Genomic DNA, 17,464 nt, shown 5'->3' on the forward strand with positions numbered 1-17,464 from the left:
CTTGAGGCTGTCCAGTGCAGGGCGGCCTGCAAGGCCCGGAAGGACCAGGTGTGAGCCTCAGGCCAGATGCGTGTGCACAGTCTCCCCTCCCTTGTGTCCTGCGACTCAGCTTCCGACTGAGGCCCCCATCGGCAGGAGAAGGCGCCCCCTCCATCCTTCTAGGCTCTCCCCTGGTCCTGCCTGGGTGGTATCTCAGGCCGGCAGATGGCCGCCAGGTGTTCCCATCCCTGCCATGGGCCCTCTGCAGGTCTAGGAGTTCGTGTGCTCACGGCCTGGCTAGCGCCCAACAGGGTGGCTCTGAAGCGGCCGGGGGTCCTCTCACACCCTGGGGCCCCCAGCAGCACTCCCCTCCCCCACTCGCCAGGGAACCCCGTGCTCAGTCTGGCAGGAACCACTCCCTCTTGTCTCCCGAGGTGCCCTCGGAGCCAAGCCCCTTCCCCTGAGGGTGAGGGTCTTTGCACCCATCCTGCCACAGCCTCCCGGGGGAGCCACGGAGCCCCATGGTTCCCTACTCACTTCTGTCCTTTCCTTGCAGGCTCCACTCGGGACCATGAGAGCAGGCTTCTCCGCGGCCCCCCGAGGGGCGAGGATGGCTGCCCAGCCTACTCCCCGAAGACCCCCTGGGACCGCCGCCTCCTCCTAGCGCCTGGACGGAGGGGCCATGCCTGGGGAGCAGCCCCGCGGAGCACCGCCCCCAACTGTGACGGGAGACCTGCAGCCCTGCCAGACGGCCGGCGGCACAGGGGGCCCCTCCCAGCCCCCCAGCCGGGGCGGCGCCCCAGCCAGCAGGACTGCCAAGGCCACAGGCATCGGGGCCCAGGCCGAGGAGGCCCCCGAAACCCAGCCATGGCAGGCCGGGGAGGTGGAGCTCCTGAGAGCCCAGTCTCTGAGCAGCACCCCGGGGAAGGGCGGCAGCCCCCGGGCCCCACCAGGGAGGAGCCACACACAGGCTCGCACCCGGCAGGTGGGCAGGGCGGACAGCGGCCCCCAGCAGCTCTACAGCCTGAGCATCGCGGGCTCGAGGGCCAGACCCGCCCCAGATGAGACCCCCGAGGGCCCACAGCACGATGCCCCCCGGCCCCCAGAGGCAGAGGCCCTGCCTGCCCCCGGTGAGCTCAGCTTCCCAAGGTGCTTCCAGGAGACCCCCTCCACCTTTACCTCCACCAACTATACCTCACCGAGCGCGCCCCCTGGGCCCCCACCCCGCAGGGCCTCCCGGGGCCGCAGCACCAGCCCCCAAAGGCCGGCCTCCTACTTGGAATTCCAGGTCAGCGGACCCAATGCCTGGCCTCCCGCTGCTGAGAACAGCTTCCCAGGTGCTAGTTTCGGGGTCCCCCCCACCGAGTCGGAGCCTTTTCCTGAAGGTGGCAGCCCCGGGGGGGTCTCCTTCCAGTTCCCCTTTCCTGCGCTGCATGGGGCCAGCCTGAAACCCTTCCCCGAGGACACAGCCGGGCCTGAGTACCCCGAGAGGGCGCTGGTGTTTGCCTTCCACCCACCTCGGGGAGCGTGGCCAGAGGAGGCGGTGGGCACAGGCCTGGCCTACCCCCAGCCTGCCCGGCCTGCGCCCCCACCCCCACCCTGCTATCCCGGCCGGCCCAGCGGCCCCGAGGCCACCAGCGACCTCGCCGGTGCTCTCCCCACCACTGGTGCTGCTCCCTCGGCCCCCAGCTCCTTCTCGGAGAGCACAGCCACCTTCCCAGACAGTGTGCCCAAAAGAATGACCCAAGCCCTCCCCGAGAGACCGCCTTCAGCCCATGATGGGCTGGGGAGCCCCAGGGGGCCCCCAAACTCTCTGCCCCAGAGGCACTTTCCTGGGCAGCCTTATGGAAGCCCCAGAGCCAGCGGAGTGGGTACCAGCCCAGGGTCTCTAGACACAGAGCTGGCTGCCCCAGGTCCCCCACCCACCAGGCTGCCCCAGCTGTGGGAACCTCCCACAGCCCCTTACCCCACACATGCCCTGGGTCCCCCGGCTGCCACAAGGAGTGCATTCTTTGAAGGCCAGCCCAGCCCAGGCCAGCAGCTCGGGCTCCCCCAGAGTTCCCCTCTGCCCTGGCCCCAGGCCCTCCCGGCTATCAGGCCCAGCACCCACAGAATGGAAATGCTGAGCCGGCTGCCCTTCCCGCCAGGGGCCCCCGAGTGGCAGGGAGGCAGCCAAGGAGCCCTAGGTGCTGCCGGCAAGACGCCCGGGCCGGGGGAAAAGCTGGTGGTCCTGAGAAACAGCCCCGGCCGGCACAGCAGCGGCTCCCCTGGGCTGTTCACCTACAATGGGCTGAAGGACCCTGGAACCCAGCCCCTGTTCTTTGGGGTAGCCCAGCCGCAGGTCTCACCCCGAGGGACCCCCAGCCTGCCACCACCCAGGGTGGTGGGAGCCTCTCCCAGTGAGTCCCCGCTGCCCTCGCCCGCCACCACCACGGCCGGCAGCAGCACCTGCTCCTCACTCTCACCGCTGTCCGGCAGCCCGGCCAACCCCAGCTCCGAGGAGAGCCAGCTCCCCTGCCCGCTCAGGCCCTCTTCCTTCTACCAGCACTCCACTCACGCCCAGGAGACCAGCAGCCCCTTCCCGTCCCCCGAGCCCTCACACGCCCTCCCCATCCACTACCAGCCAGAGCCCGTCAAGGCTTTCCCCTTGCCCACAGAGGGGCTGGGGGCCGACGGCGCCTACAAATGCCTGGAGGAGGCCCCGTTCCCCAGCACGGGCCCTGAGGTGGGCAGCAGGGGGCTGGAGGTCTTCCCCCGGGAGCCACCCCCCTACTCTGCACACCACTTCCCCCTCAGCAGCGCCAGCCTGGACCAGCTGGACGTGCTGCTCACTTGCAAGCAGTGTGACCGGAACTATAGCAGCCTGGCCGCCTTCCTGGAGCACCGGCAGTTCTGCAGCCAGCTTCTGGCGAGGGCCAAGGATGGCCACCAGCAGTCCCCAGGGCTCCCCACACCCCCTGCCGCCCCCTCCATGCTGGCCACTCCCAAAGCACCAGCCAGTGGGAGCCCAGGCCTGCTCAGCCACACCAAGATGGTCCCCTTTCTGCTGGGTGGGGACGTCCGGGCAGATGGCAAAGATGACCCCCTGAGGACGAGCTTCTTGCCCGGCCTGGCTGCTGGCCCCTTCCCGCTCCCTGCTGCAGACCTGGACCTGGAGGACGAAGCCAAGCTGGACAGCCTCATCACCGAGGCGCTCAACGGCCTGGAGTACCAGTCAGACAACCCTGAGATTGACAGCAGCTTCATCGACGTCTTCACCGATGAGGAACCTTCCGGCCCCAGAGGTCCCAGTGCTGGGCAGCCCTCCAAGATCAGAGTGGGGGCAATGCCAGAGAGCAAAGCCCAGCCCCAGCTCCCAGCAGTGGCTGCCCTGCTGGAGCCCCAGGCTGCCCGCCCTGGGGACGGGGGCTACCCAGCCCACAGCAGGCCCAAAACCCGCTCCCTGGGTCCAGCACCTGCGGAGGCAGACGGGGCCAGCCCGGCCAGCCAGCAGAGGAGAGGGAAGCAGTTTAAGTTGTTCCAGAAAGAGCTGGACACCGTCAACACTACCAAGAGGCCCGGCAGGGGCACCAGAGCCACCCACCCAAGGCCAAGGAGGAAGGGGGACAGGGCTGAGCCGATTGTGCCCCGCCCCCGGGACCTCAGAACCCAGGCCCCCAAGAGCCATGCAGATCCTGACGGACAGGCTGTCCCCGTGGAGACCAGGAGTTCCAGGCGCCTCCGACTGTCCCCCGGGAAGGATTCCAGGAGGAGGAAGACGCGGGGTGGCACCTGGAGCAAGGAGCTCATCCACAAGATCGTGCAGCAGAAGAACAAGCGGCACGGCCGGCCGGCGCAGGGCGGCCCCTGCTCTCTAGTGCCCGAGAGGCCCCCGCGTGGCGCCACAGATGGCGGGCCCCGGGAGTACGACTACGCCTCCGAGTCTGAGGAGGAGGACAGCTCCCGGCCGCGGGGCCCCCACTTCAGAGGCCGGCCCCGCCATGGCAGCCGGCGGTGGCACCGAGGCAAGAAGAGGAAGGGAGCAGACTTGACCCCAAGTCCCAGAGAGGGAGGAGAGCAGCAGAAGCCCAGGAAGGTCGTGAGGCAGGGAGCCATGAAGGGTGGGGGCTCCCCCACCCCACAAGAGCCAGGTGGGCATTGCCCAGGCCCCAGCGAGAGCCCCGAGGCCAGAGCAGGCCTCCAGGAGAAAGGCTCCACATGTCTCCTGCAGGTCCCCGGCAGTGCCAAGACCCCAGAGGAAAACCGTCTATCGCTGGACTTCTCTCAAGAGACCAAGAACCCTGAAATTGCTGACAAGCTGCCCCCTGACACCACAAAACTTCTCAGAGAGGTTTCAAGCTCTTCTCCAGCCATGTGTGTGGGAGGAAGCCCCCCAGCCCCAGAGCGACCACAGTCCAGCAGAGAGGACACAGTGAGGCTCCGGGGCAGCTCGCCAGCTCCAGGGGCGGGCAGTCTGCTGGGAGAGCCCCAGGGCCCGGAGCCGCCCATCTCCCAGGACAGAGAGGAACCCCCTGCCTGCCCACCAAGAGAACTGCCGGTGCCTGTCGCTAATGCCACCAATGCTGCCTTCCCCAAACTCAGCACCCTGTTTTTGAAGACTCCAGATCTTGGTTGTGACCCTGCTGTGTTTAACAGAGACCCCGCGGGGGTTCCAGTTGCCAAAAAGGGGCCCCAGCCCTATAGCAGCCCCCACAGCAAGCTGTTCCTTGGGCCTAAAGACCTGGCCAGCTGTTTCCACGAAGACCTGTACCCCGAGCCCTCGGCTCCGGACACTCCGCCAGCCAACAGTGTGCACCTTCGCCAGGATGGTGTGGACGCCAGTTCCCTTGAGCCAAAACCTCCCAGGAATCCACCCTACACGGTCGACACAGACCCAGGCGAAGCCAGATTGCCACTGACCTTGGAGTCCCCGCCCCTTTTCTCCGGGCTGCCTGTGGACGGCTTCGACCCGCCGATCTACAGCAGCCTGTCTGGAAGTGGGGACGCCCACTCTCCATGTGCATGTGCCCACCCTCCCCCGAGGAAACCCTTGTCAGATCCACCATACCCATCGTTTCTGCCCGAAAAGGGCTGGTCCCTGCTGGAGGACGCGTCCTCCATGCTGCCCAGCCACATGGGCCATTTTCCTGACCTCTCAGAGGAAAAGGCATTCAGCAAGAAGTGTCCCCCTCCAGGGACAAGAGCCACCAGCTCTCCCCCTCTACCTGGCAAAGTTACTGAATGTGGCGTCACTTTTATGAGCAACCTGTCTGAGGACGAGTTAGAGATCAAGAGATTGGTCACCGAGTTAGAAAGTCAGCTGAAAAGGCAAGATGTGCACGCGGCCCCAGGAGGGCTGGGCAGTGCTGAGCAGGCGGGTGGGGTGCCCTTGGGCCCGGGCACCCCTCTGCCCATCCCCCAGGCCACCCCATCCTGCGAGGACTCACTCTCCACAGCTGGCCTCACCAGTCTTGGGGAGTTGAGTCCACACCCGGAAGGGGCACAAACTGCTGTGGCCGCTGCAGAGGGGCCTCCGGGGAGCCCCCAGGAGGAGTGGCCCGCATTCCACGCTGGAAAAGCAGCTCTTCCCTGCAGCGCCCACAAAGATGTGGCTTCTGGGGCTCCTTTCAGCCCCACGGAGGCCCGCCTCAGTTTCCAGCCGGTGCAGAAAGACATAGTCTCCGAGATGGGGCCCCCCAAGCCAGAAGGGGACTGCCAGTTCTGCCCAGAAGTCCCTGGCCCCGGAGAGCTGCTCAAGTCCCCGTTGGACGTGGGAAAGTCAGCAAAGTGCAGCCCAAGCCAGGAGCCTTTACTTCCTAAGAACAACAGGGCCACCAAACTCCATCGAAGCAACACCCTCCTGCTGCCCCTCCCCAGCACATGGGGACAAGGGAGTCTCCCAGGAGCCCATGAGGCACACAGGCCCTGCAGAGAGCCCCCCGAGCTGGGAGCGTTTGGCAGCCCCACTGCCCATCTGCAACCTGACTTGGTGTTTCGGGGTGCCAGGATTCTGTCTCCAGGTGCCACCCCACCTACTGGTGCCAGTCACAGCGAGACCACCAAGGGACAATCTGTCAGCAGCGCAGGTGGGCCAGAAGGAGCGGGTCTCCCCCACCCCATGGTAGGGGGCCCCGGCTTTGAGGGTAACAAGGAGCTGGTCCCAGTGGGGGCCTCCCCGAGTCCTGCCTGCACGCCCGATGCCAGTCCTGGCGGGAGGCCCCAGGACCCAGCTGCGAGCCCACTGCAGCAACTCCAGCTCCTAGTGGCCAGAGCGGCTGAGAGGGAAGGCGAGGCCTGGGGCTCCCAGGAGCCCCCACCTGCCGATGCCCAGAGCCCTCAGTGCAGCCAGCCCTCAGATCTGGAAGGGGACAGTGTGGAAGGTGGGAGCATGGCCTGCAGCCCCACCCGGGGCTCCCTGGGAGGTGCACAGATGACAGCTATCCCTGCAGTGGCTGGACGTCAGCCAGGGCCAGAGGCAGATGGACGTCTGGGCATGCTCAGCCAGGCTGAGAAGCCCAAGGGCCAAGGCCAAGCCAGCCAGCTGCAGCCAGATAAGAGGGGGAGCTGTGGGAGGCCGGGTGACCTCGCCACAGTCAATGCCAGTCCTGAAACTGCTCTGGCCAGGCCAGCCATGGGTGCAGACCAGCTAGGGGGACAACTGCAGGAAGGCAGGGTGGCCTTGGGCCCACAGAACGAGGCACAGGCCACCCCAAGTCCCGCCTCCTCCGATTCGGAATCTTTGCTCCCGGCCTTGGCAGCAGCCCATGCCCAAAGTGGGCCTGAGGACCAGACCCGAGAGGAGGCGGCTGGCCCAGGCCTTGAGAAGCAGTTGCTGCTCGCTGGGGAGAACCCAGTGCCCACCACCAGCAACCTGGCCAGCTGGGCCCCTTCGCTCCCATCCTCAGCCACCTCCGTTCCCTGCGGCCTCAAGCACCTGCCCCAGGAAGACCCTCCATCAGCTCATTCGGGGGCTCTGAGGGGGCTGCTCACAGCCTCTCCATCCTGCGGGTACCCTAGCAGCCCGCAGCATCTGCCGGCACCTTCTCCTGCCTGGACACCTCCGGAAAGGGCCGACTGCACCCCAACCCCCACTGACCTATCTTTGAGGACAAGCCCCTGTGGCCTCAAGGAAAGCCCAGCTTACCAACCCTTCCTGGGGGACCACAGACCCCTGGGAGACCCTCCCACGGGCCGGCCCAGCTTCATCGGTGTCTTCACTCCCACCCATCATGGGGACAACCCTGAAGACCACATGTCAGGAACCCTAGAGGTTTCCAGGAATGAGCAGCTGAGGCTGTCTCCTACCTGTGCTGCCCCTCCACCCCCAGCGAGGGCCGTCTCCCTGAGAGTGACCGTCAAGGCTGCTGCCCTGCCCACCACAGAGGGCATGGGGGCAGTGAGAGGCCCCAGGGCCAAGCGGCCAGACGCTCACTGCAAGGGAGCCCTGCCCCGCACCAGCCCCAGCGGGATCCCCAGGGACCCCTCGTCAGAACCCCCAGGAAACAGGGAAGGCCGCAGCATCCCCACTGCGCCCACTCACCCTTCCACACAGGGGGCCGTAGGGCCAGAACCCCACGCCGGCCTGGAAGGCGAGGCAGGGGCCAGCCTCCAGGGACAGGAAGTCCTGGAGACACCTGAGGCTGGGCACACTGGCGTTACAAGGGCACCTGAAGCTGGCACCAGAGGCCTGACGGTCACCCACCCTCCTGCAGAGCTCCACCTGGGCAGAGCCGTGTCCCGGAGGAGCAGCATAGACAGTGACTCCAGACCCAACTCCCCGCCAAGCCTCAGAAATATCCTCCCCCAGACACCTCAGGGGGACCCCCTCAGCCCTCAGGACCCCAGACAGAAGCCTCGTTGCTTTAAAAAGAAGCCTGTGACCACTGAGAACGGCCACTGGAAGGACCGAGCCCCCCACGGGCGGCCTGTGGCCTGTGAGGTCTGCTCGGCCTCCTTCCGCTCCAGGCCAGGCCTGAGCCGCCACCGAGCCAGGAAACACGGGCTGCACAAGGGGGCTCCCTCCCAGCCAAGCCCGCCAGCCCTGCCCGCCCCCCAGCCCGCAGCCCGGACATGCCGCCCCCCCGGGAAGAAAAGCCGCAGGGCGCCTGGGAAGGAGAAACCGAGGCGCTCGCTGAGCAGCCCCAGCCACATTCTTGGGCCGCCTCCTGTCCAGGGCTCCACAGCTCCTGAGGACGCCCTGGGTCCCGAGACGTCCGAGGAGCTTAGACAGGGGCTCGGCGTTCTGGGAACCCCAGGCTGTCCCCTCAGCCGGGAACCACACTCCCCAGGCCTGGTCAAGCAAGGAGCGGATGTGAGGTCTGCAGAGCCCAGGAAACGGGACCAGCTGGACAAGAAGGAGCACCATCTCAAACCAGCAGAGAAGGGAGGAGGCCAGAGGCGGGGCAGAGCGCCCACAGACTTGCCCAGCGAGGCAGGAGGGAAGTCAAACAAGAAAGCGAGGAAGCCCAGAGCGAGAAGGTTCCGGGAGGAGAGCAGTGCTCGAGTCTCTCCTGATGCGATTTCAGATACAAGCAGCTGGAATCCATCAACTGTGATTGCCAATTACCCAGTCCTCCCCAGCCGCTGCCTCTCACCTGAGGCAGAGCAGGAGACCCAGGTCGCGCAGCCGCCTCTCATGGCCACGGACCCAAATGAGACTCCCACACAGAAGTCACCCGGGGATCAGGTGGCCCATTCAGGGAGAAGGGAGGGGGCACTTGCTGGGGAAGGCCCAGGGGTGCAGAAGGCAGCCTTGGCAGGGGGATGCTGCGGTCCCAGAGAGACCAGGACCTCGGGTGTCTATAGAGAGCCTGCAGGGGACAGCAGAGCTGCCGAGAGCCGGTCAGGGCACGGTGTCTGGGAGGGGCACAGGCCTCCCTCGGGCTCCCCAGGCCCCCCCGACACTTGTGGTTCTGAAGCCAGTGGCACGATCAGCAGTCACCTCCAGGACCCCCAGCGCAACCTGGAAGACGGGGTCCAGGAGCATGAGGGCACCACTCCCGAAGCCCCCAGCCCGGGTCTCGGGGACCCTCTGAGCCTGTTTGATGACGAGGCCTCTTTCTCCCAGCTCTTCCCTCTGGGTGACCGCTGGACTCGGAATAAGAACCCCCATGTCTACGGGAAGCGTGGGAAAAAGCTGAAGCCCCCGCCACTGCTGGAGCCCAGCCGCGACGGGGCAGGCAGCGCAGCCCCGCCCTCCCACCTGCCCACAGACCTCAGCGACTCGGGCTCGCTCTGCCTGTCTCACGAGGACCCCTGGGGCGATGAGGCCACAGGTCTGCCCGAGTCCTTCCTCCTGGAGGGCTTCCTCAGCAGCAAGGTACCCGGCATTGACCCCTGGGCCCCTGGCCCCAGCCTGTGGGCCCTGGAGCCCGAGCTGGAGGCGGACTGTGCGGAGGAAGCGCCCTCCTGCCACGCCGAGGAACACCGGGCAGAGAACATCCCTGAGCTGCACATGGTCCCGGCGGCCTGGCGAGGCCTGGAGCTTCGGGCCCCCTCGGAAGAGACTGCCTCTTCTCTTGGAGACGTGAGCCCTGAGCCGCCTTACCTGGAGCGAGAACGCTATGACAGTGGGCTCCCCGGGAACACTGTGGATCTCAAGGTGCTCAGCACCAAGCTTGAGATGCAAGACCTGAGCTTCTTAGGGCCCTGTGAAGACCCTGTGGGTCTCCCTGGCACAAGCTTCTTAGACTTCAAGGCCACGGCAAACTCCCAGGGGCCACGGAGCAAAAGGACAGAGGAGGCAGCCGGGGCCAAGAGGGCCCCAAGCAGAGATGGGCACGCCAAGGCCAGGAGGGCACCCTACAAGTGCAGGGTGTGCTTCCAACGCTTCCATGGCCTGGGCGAGCTGGATCTCCACAAGCTGGCCCACAGTCCCTCGCCGCCCCCCACCTGCTACATGTGCGTGGAGCGCAGGTTCGGCTCTCGCGAGCTGCTGCGGGAGCACCTGCAGGAGAAGCACCTGCAGGGCAAGGCGGGGCTGTGGGTCTGTGGCATGTGCCTGAGGGAGCTGGCTGACGTCTGGATGTATAATGAGCACCTACGGGAGCACGCCATGCGGTTTGCCCGCGAGGGGCAGGCACGGAGGTCCCTGGGGGCCCTGCCTGGATGCTGGGAGGGGGACAGCGCAGTCACGCACTTCCTGAGCAGCATCATGGGGCAGGTATCCAAACCCCACAGGGGAGTGCACTCGATTGGCAAGACAAATGGGGGCCCCACAGAGGCATCGGGGCGCAAGCCGGGAGCTGAGAAAGAGTTCCTGAGGGAGAGGGCCAAACCCAAGGCCACTGCCAACAACTCAAACCAAGATGGCGCCTCGGCACCAGAGAGAGCCTTGGGCAAGGGCAACCCGTCAGCCTGTGTGAACCCCGCTCCACCCTGCGGCTCTGCCAAGACGTCCCCTCGCCCGTCCCCCGACCCCTGCTCCAGCAACGAGCCCCTCCTGCAGGCCATCCCGGTGCACGAGGACTGCAAGGACCCCTCCCGCGACTGCCACCACTGCGGGAAGCGCTTCCCCAAGCCCTTCAAGCTGCAGCGCCACCTGGCGGTGCACAGCCCACAGCGCGTCTACCTGTGCCCCCAGTGCCCGCGGGTCTACTCGGAGCATCGTGAGCTGCGTGTGCACCTGGGCGGGGAGCACGGGGTGCAGGAGGAGCTGGAGCTGCAGCACACGCCGCTGTACGCCTGCGAGCTCTGTGCCAACGTCACGCACATCAGCAAGAGGTCCTTCGTCTGCAGCTCCTGCAACTACACCTTTGCCAAGAAGGAGCAGTTCGACCGACACATGGACAAACACCTGAGGAGGGGGCAGCCGCCCTTCACATTCCGCCGCGTGAGGAGGCCCGGCGCCCCCGGGCAGAAGGCCCCCGCCCGTGAGGGCACACTGCCCAGCAAACGGCGCAGGGTGGCCGCGCCCGGCAGTTCCCCGGGGCCCAGCATGGACAAGCCTTTGTCCCGGAGCAGCAGCCCCACCCTGAGCGAGGGGTCCCCCCCAGCCCTACTCCAGCCCTGCCCAGAGGCAGCTCCTGGCACCAGCAAGGGGCAGCCCGGGACCCCGGAGAGGCCTGGAGACCCTGTGGGCCACCCAGTTGGGGGGAGTGATCTACCCTCTGACCTCCAGGAGCTCTTGCCCCCATCTCTGTCTCCCTTCCCGGCAGCCTCAGCTGATGGCGAAGATGGCCACAAACTGGGCCGAGCCGTGAAGAACTCCGAGGACAAGGCTTCCCCAGGCAGTCCTGGGCCTCTTCCCCAGCAGGCTCTCCCACCAGGGGAGTCTCTGCCCCAGCCAGGGGTCAGAAGCCAAGACGCCGAGGAAAAGAGGGCTGTGGACCCCTTCTCTGGGAAACGCAGGACCTGCAGTGTCCCTGGCAAACGTGCTTCTGACCATCGCCCGGAAGCCCCCTCCCCACTCCAGAAGGAGAAGCAGGTGGCCACAAGCCACATGGTGCCTGACGGGGGCACAGGGAGCCCCTCCCACAAGGGCAGTGCCACCAGGCCTGGGGGTGGCCGGAGTTCTTCAAAAGACAAGTCAGCCCTGTCCACCCCCCGCAAAGCACCCAAGTTCCTGGTGCAACTGAAAAAGGCCATGGCCAGCCCGGCACCTGGAGATCCAGCCTGCAGCACTGAGGACAGGCCAAAGTCCACCTCCCTCAAAGCCAAGCCTGGCCCCAGCGCCCAGGGCGGTGGAGGCCTGAGGCACGGCACCAAGACAGCAGGCGGCAGCCAGCCCCAGCCAGCCAGTGGGCAGCTCCAAAGTGAGACAGCCACCACCCCAGCCAAGCCCAGCTGCCCAGGCCAGAGCCCCACCCCAGACAAGCCCCTCCCTCGAGCCCCAGACAGGGGCTTCTCCAAGGGACCAAGGGAAGCTGGTGACCAGGGGCTCCGAGGGAGCCTGGGCCCCAGGGAGGGTGGGGAGGGCGGTGAGAAGAAGAGAAAGGGCCGGGCTCTGGGGTCGAGCAGGAGTGACAGTGGGGGGGGCTTGGGGAGAACCCCCCCGGTCCCTGACAAACCCCTTAGGGCCCCCCGAAAGCAAGCAACTCCCAGCCGCCTGCTCCCAGCCAAGCTCAGGCCCAGCAGTCAGAACAGCAGGACGCCCCCCCAGCCCTCAGAGCCGCGGAAGGCAGAGCCGGGCCACACCCACGGGGACAGCAGGCGCAGCAAGGAGGGGCCTGGCAAGGCCTTTCCCTCGGGGAGACCCCTGCACAGGCCCCCCAAGAGAGGCAGAGCTGTCCACGGTGCTGAACCCGCCACCTCCCGTGCCTGTCGGACGGCGGAATCCCAGAGTGACCTCCTCAGCCAGCTCTTCGGGCAGAGACTAACCAGCTTCAAGATCCCTTTGAAAAAGGACCCTTCTGAGTAATTTATAGGAGCAAGTGAGTGCCTGGGAGCAGGTCTGGGGATGAACCCAGTGAATGGGGGACTCCGTGCTATGCCACCAACCTTCAGTCCTCCGAGATGGTTTGCTTGGTGGACGTGTCTTAATCCACTTGACTTAACTATACCAATGCGCAGACTTTGGTGTTACAGCTGAGACTGGGATGCATTGAGTAGGGCCTGGGGTGGACAGTAATCCCTTTCTAGCTGGAAGGTAAGGATGAGGGGCGGGCCAGCTGCAGCCTCTTTGAGACCATGAAGCTGTTTTCTAGGTACCAGCTCATGCCCCCTGCCCCAGCCCCGTGTGCCCCCTTGCTGAGGCACAGTAGCCACAGAATCCCCATTTGAAGGTTTGCACAGGGTCCCCCCCATGTCATCTAGCAGGGAAGTAAGTGGAGGCAGCTGCAAATAAGATGGTGGCAGCCTCCCTTAGTCTTGTTGCTGCTGTTCCTGGAACTCCAAAGTGACCTTAGAAATCAAACAGGGGGACAGGGCTCTCCACCATTCCTGAGCCGCCCTGCCCTCCAGTGCACAACAGCCCTTCTCTGACCACAGGGTCGTGCCAGCCACTGTCCGTGCTGCCAAGGGAAACACCGGTCTCCAGTGCACCTTGAACCCTGGGGACCAGGCTCCCATTCGGAACGTGGAGAAAGCTGCTCACGGGCAGCTCTGCCGGTCCTGCCTCCCCACGCGCCTCGGCCCCCACCCCAGGCTCTGCGATCGCCCTTTCTAGAGCCTTCCTCCCACGCGGAGCTGTCGGCTGCGAGTGTCAGCAGTTCTACTCTGAAGTTTCTGGTGCTATTTCATGACGTAATGTGAATACTGGCTTCCCTGGTGTGTTTTCCCTGGGGAGACGGGGTTGGGAGGCGCAAGGGGCTGCACAGAGGCCCACGGGCACCAGCAGCCCGAGAAGTCTTTCACTGGCTCCTGGCCACCGGCAGGCACAGTAGGAGCAGCGGGACGGGGCCCTCAGAGCCGGGGTGTGGCGCTGCCGCCCGGTCGCCGAGGTGCCCCATGCACTGACATGACCCGGGGTTGGCCCGCACGTCCTTCTCACAGAACCGTGTCTTGAAAGGGCCCTGGAGGGTGGAGAGGCGCCTTCTGCTCTTAGGAATCTCCGAGGCTCGTGGTCCATTCCGTTCTGTTTTTTCGTTTTTACCTTGGGTGCAATGTGTATGTCAGAAGTTTTATTTTAATATTTCAAAAGAGACCAAATCGGGCCCGAATCACCTTTCAGAATGCCTTTGTGCTAATAAATAAAATGTGGGGCCTCTGAGGTTGTACTGGACAAATCACAGCGGACGCATCCTCTCAAATATATTCCCACTGTTTGCACGGGCGCCTCCTCCGGCCGTGGCCTCCATCCTCCCACCAGCCCCGCCCTGCCCGCCCAGGAGCCTAGGACCTGGCTCAGAAAGCCTGGGCTTCAGCTGCTGCTTCCTTGCTGTCCCTGGGCACCTGGCCCTGCAGAGCTGCCCCGAGCAGCACTGGGGCCCCCCAGCTCCTCAGGCTTGTTAACCTGGCACATAAGGCCACGGCACAGCCTCCTTTGTTTCCAGGCTTCACAGCTCAAGGGAGTGGAACAGGGAGAGTAAGTGTTGGGAGATAATTATCAGGGCTCAGTTTCGGGGACCCAGGAACACCGGCAGAGGCCACAGGAGGGGGTCAAACCAGGAGACCCTCCCCCACCACAGGCTCAGAGCCCTGGGGCCCGCCGTGTCCTAAAGACCCGCAGGGGGAGCTGTCCAGAGTCACGGACATCCTGTCCTGATCTTGAAGGCCGCTGGGGCCCAGGCAGGAGGGGGCTGTTCAGAGCAGCCCGCCAACACCCACTGGGGAGGGGGAGGGGAGCCCCGCCCAGCTCCGCCCACAAGGAGAGGAATCACACACAGGCAACCGTGGGGTTTCGACACTGCTGTACTGCTGTCCGAGCCCTCGGGCCTCTGCCCGACCCTCACACTCCCCTGCCAGCCCCTGTCCACCGGCGTCCTGTCAGGCCCTGGCCTGGCCAGTCCCCTCCACCAGGAGTGCCCTCCCCAGGTCCTCTCCCTCAGTCTCAGCCCCTCTCATCGATGCGTGCCGGGGTGGGTCACTATGAGTGACTCGGCAAGGCGCCTGGCCATCCATCTGCACCGACACGCGTACTGTGCACTGGGAAAGGAGCCAGAGGCAGCCCCTACCCTGGGGGGCTTTGATCTCCTCAGGGTCTCTGCAGTGGGGCCTGGGGCAGGGGGCACTGAGTGCCGCAAAGAGGGGCACGGGGCTGGGATTTAGGGTTGGGGTAGATGGAGTCTGAGCCTCGTTTGAGGAAGCCCATCTGGGGACTTGAGGGTGGAGACTCATGGGGCCAGTGGGGCCGCAGGACTTCATGCCCCCGTTTAGCTCACCATGGCTCCATGGCCCGGGGCCAGCAGCATCCGCGTAATGGATGGAATGATGGAAATTCCAGGCCTCCGCCCCAGACTGCAAATCCGATGCTCTGGGACCACCTGCGCGCCAGCCTGTCCCACGCCCTCGGGACTCACCGCTGCTCTAGTCCATTCAGGGCCTGGCCGAGCGAGCCCAGTCCCCTGCATCCTGAGCCCATCCTGCAGCCTGGAGACCCAGGCGTGGTCGGTGCGTGCCTGGCCAGCAGGTGGCAGCATCCACCCGGCTCAGCTGCCCTGGGCAGGGCAGCTCAGCCACCAGGCCTGCAGGCAGCGGGCGGTTCCCAGGTGGCCTCCAAGCCCCAAGTGCACACACGACAGACCCACGGGCCCCCAACCTCACCGATGAGCCCAGAGACATATGCGGACTACACACATGTGCGCCCTCCTCCACACACTCACACACACCCACACAGGGGCATGTGCACTCACAGGCCTGCTGGCCGGGGACACACAGAGGTGTACAGACACCTGTGGCTGTGAGAGCGGGAGAGTGGCCAGGGGTATGTCTGGTGTCGGGCAGCCCTCGAGAGGTCCCAGGCAGGAGTCTCAAGGGCCCTGTGTGAGCAGAGGAGTGGGCCGGACAGGACAGGAGAAGGTGCCAGCGGGAGTGACCTGAGAGCCCAAGGAAGCTCCCACCACCTGCAGCTGAGAAAACGGAGCCCAGGCCCCCACCTGCCCCCGAGGGTCCTCTGCCCTGGGCCCCGAGGGCCTGGCTTGCCCCATGTGGGAAGCCAGTGCACCCCCAGGCCGTGCTGCAGGATCCCTCAGGGGCCACCGCGAGGTGAGCGGGGCGGGCAGGTAGAGGCGAGTTCACGGCAGGATCACGTAAACGGCTGTGTGGCTGTGTCGTTGAGCAGCATCCCCTGCAAGCCTCCAAAGTGCAATGCCAACCAGCCCTCGGCCCCACCACCCCGGAGACGGAGGCGGGTGGGAGAGAAGATGGAGCAGGTGGAGGGACGGGCTGGAGGCACGTGCGGTGTGGACAGAGCGGAGAGACAGCCACAGGTGGAGGGAGCAGCGGGCCGGCCCCCGGCCCCCAGGCCCCGTAAGGGGAGGCCCACCTGCCCTGGGAACTGCCTGGAGCATGGCACTGAAAGCGGGTTCTCCTAAGCTTCGGGGCCAAGACGCCTCAGAGCCTCCATCTCCAGGGAGAGTGTGCAGATGGCCATGCTCACACTGCGGGAAGAATCTGGATAGAAAGGACCCCACAGAGATGGCCTCAGACGAGCAAACAGCTGCCGGGGAAGTGGGGAGTCCTTGTCACTCTGGGGTGGCCAATGTCGGGGTTCCTGGAAGCACCCCACATGAGGGGATGGGACGTGGAGGCCCATGCGTCCTGCCCCTATCACCTGTGAATGTGCCACGCGTGGGCTCTGAAATCCAGCCCTGAGGCCACGTCCCTCTGGTCCCTGCTTCTCCACCCGTCCAGTGGGTGGGCAGCACGCAGGTCATTTCTCAGAAGGCCTGCCCTCTGAGCCCGAGGGCCCGCCGCAGTGCAGAGTGTCCCCCAGGGATGGCCTCGTGGAGCCCCTGGCCCACTCTCCTTCCCACCACTCTGGGCCTGGGCACCCAAGGCCACAGCCGCTTTCCCACAGGGCAATGTCTCCCTCACCGACGGGCCAGCCTGGCCTTGTGGGCTGCAGCTCAAGGTCATGGGCCTCCTCCCCAGGGGCCCCAGGCAGAGACAGTAGGCAGGACGAGGCCCAGGTTTGGCTGGGCCTGAACAAACTGCACCTCGGCCTGCGCTGCCGAGAGACCCTCGGGTCAGTGTCCGAGCCCGGAAGGAGGGTGCTGCGCTCTGCCAGCTCTGGGCTGGGGGCAGGACCCCTCGGGTTCACTACCATCCTGGCTGGGCCTCAGTTTTCCTGTCCATTAAATGGCACAACCATCACCAAACACTCTCCCGGCCCTGACCTGAGCGCCTCCCTCCGAGGGCTGGGTGCCATGGCTCCAGGACCTCTGCGTCTCACCGGCTCTGCCCGACCTTCTCTCCCTGTCCCTTTGGCACCCTCTCCACTTCAGGTCTGTACTCAGATGGCACCTCCTCTCTGTGGCCCCCCAGCCCCTGTTTAAGACGCAGGGACACCCCAGGGCCTGACCCCTCCCTGCTCTATTTATTGACGTTTGGCTGGGGACATGCTCCATGGCGGCCCACTCCACATCTGGGTCTGCTGTTCCCCTCCTGCTGGACTCTTGGTGATGAGCTGTGTGTGTGTTGTTCCGGTGTCAGAGTTGGAGCCCAGGACATCTGTGGGTGGGAAGAAGGAGGAAGGGAGCAGAGCGGTGGGGGGGGGGGGGGGGGGTGGGGGGGTGTGTAGAGAGGGAGGAAGGAAGGAAGGAGGCAGACGGCGAAGTGTGCGCTTCCTCTCCGGGGCTGTGCCGCGTGACCCCAAGCCTCGGAGATTGGGAAATGTCCAGATAGTATTTCCTGTCTGCGCTCGGGACCGCCTTGCCCGGTGGGGTCCACGGGTGGCACGTGGGCAGCTGCTTGACAGGGTGGCTCTCACACACAGCCAAGGACGGTCTCCAGGTGAGAACCTGTGTCCCCGGATGTCAGAGGGGGCAGCCAGTTAGAGACGCTGTGTTAGAGAGGACCACGAACTGGGAGGAGATGGTGGCGTCCCACAGGGGCCCAGGCCGACTCTCTCCTGTCCCGCCGTCATCTGAGGCATGGGCAGTGGAGACCACACGGGGTCCCCGGCCAC

The 17,464-nt window shown here is 65.6% G+C and overlaps 1 protein-coding gene across 1 annotated transcript in view; it reads left to right on the forward strand.

Annotated features, from left to right (window-relative positions):
* ZNF469 (zinc finger protein 469) overlaps positions 1-13,606 on the forward strand; it is a 53,378-nt gene extending 39,772 nt beyond the window's left edge. The window contains exon 3 of the mRNA XM_023637473.2: positions 536-13,606. Within this exon, the coding sequence (XP_023493241.1) occupies positions 662-12,316 (11,655 nt within the window). The 5' untranslated portion in view covers positions 536-661 and the 3' untranslated portion in view covers positions 12,317-13,606. The remainder of the gene's footprint in view (positions 1-535) is intronic.
* Positions 13,607-17,464: the final 3,858 nt, after the last annotated feature.

The sequence above is a fragment of the Equus caballus genome, chromosome 3 (genome assembly GCF_041296265.1).
Source record: "Equus caballus isolate H_3958 breed thoroughbred chromosome 3, TB-T2T, whole genome shotgun sequence".
NCBI lineage: Eukaryota > Metazoa > Chordata > Mammalia > Perissodactyla > Equidae > Equus > Equus caballus.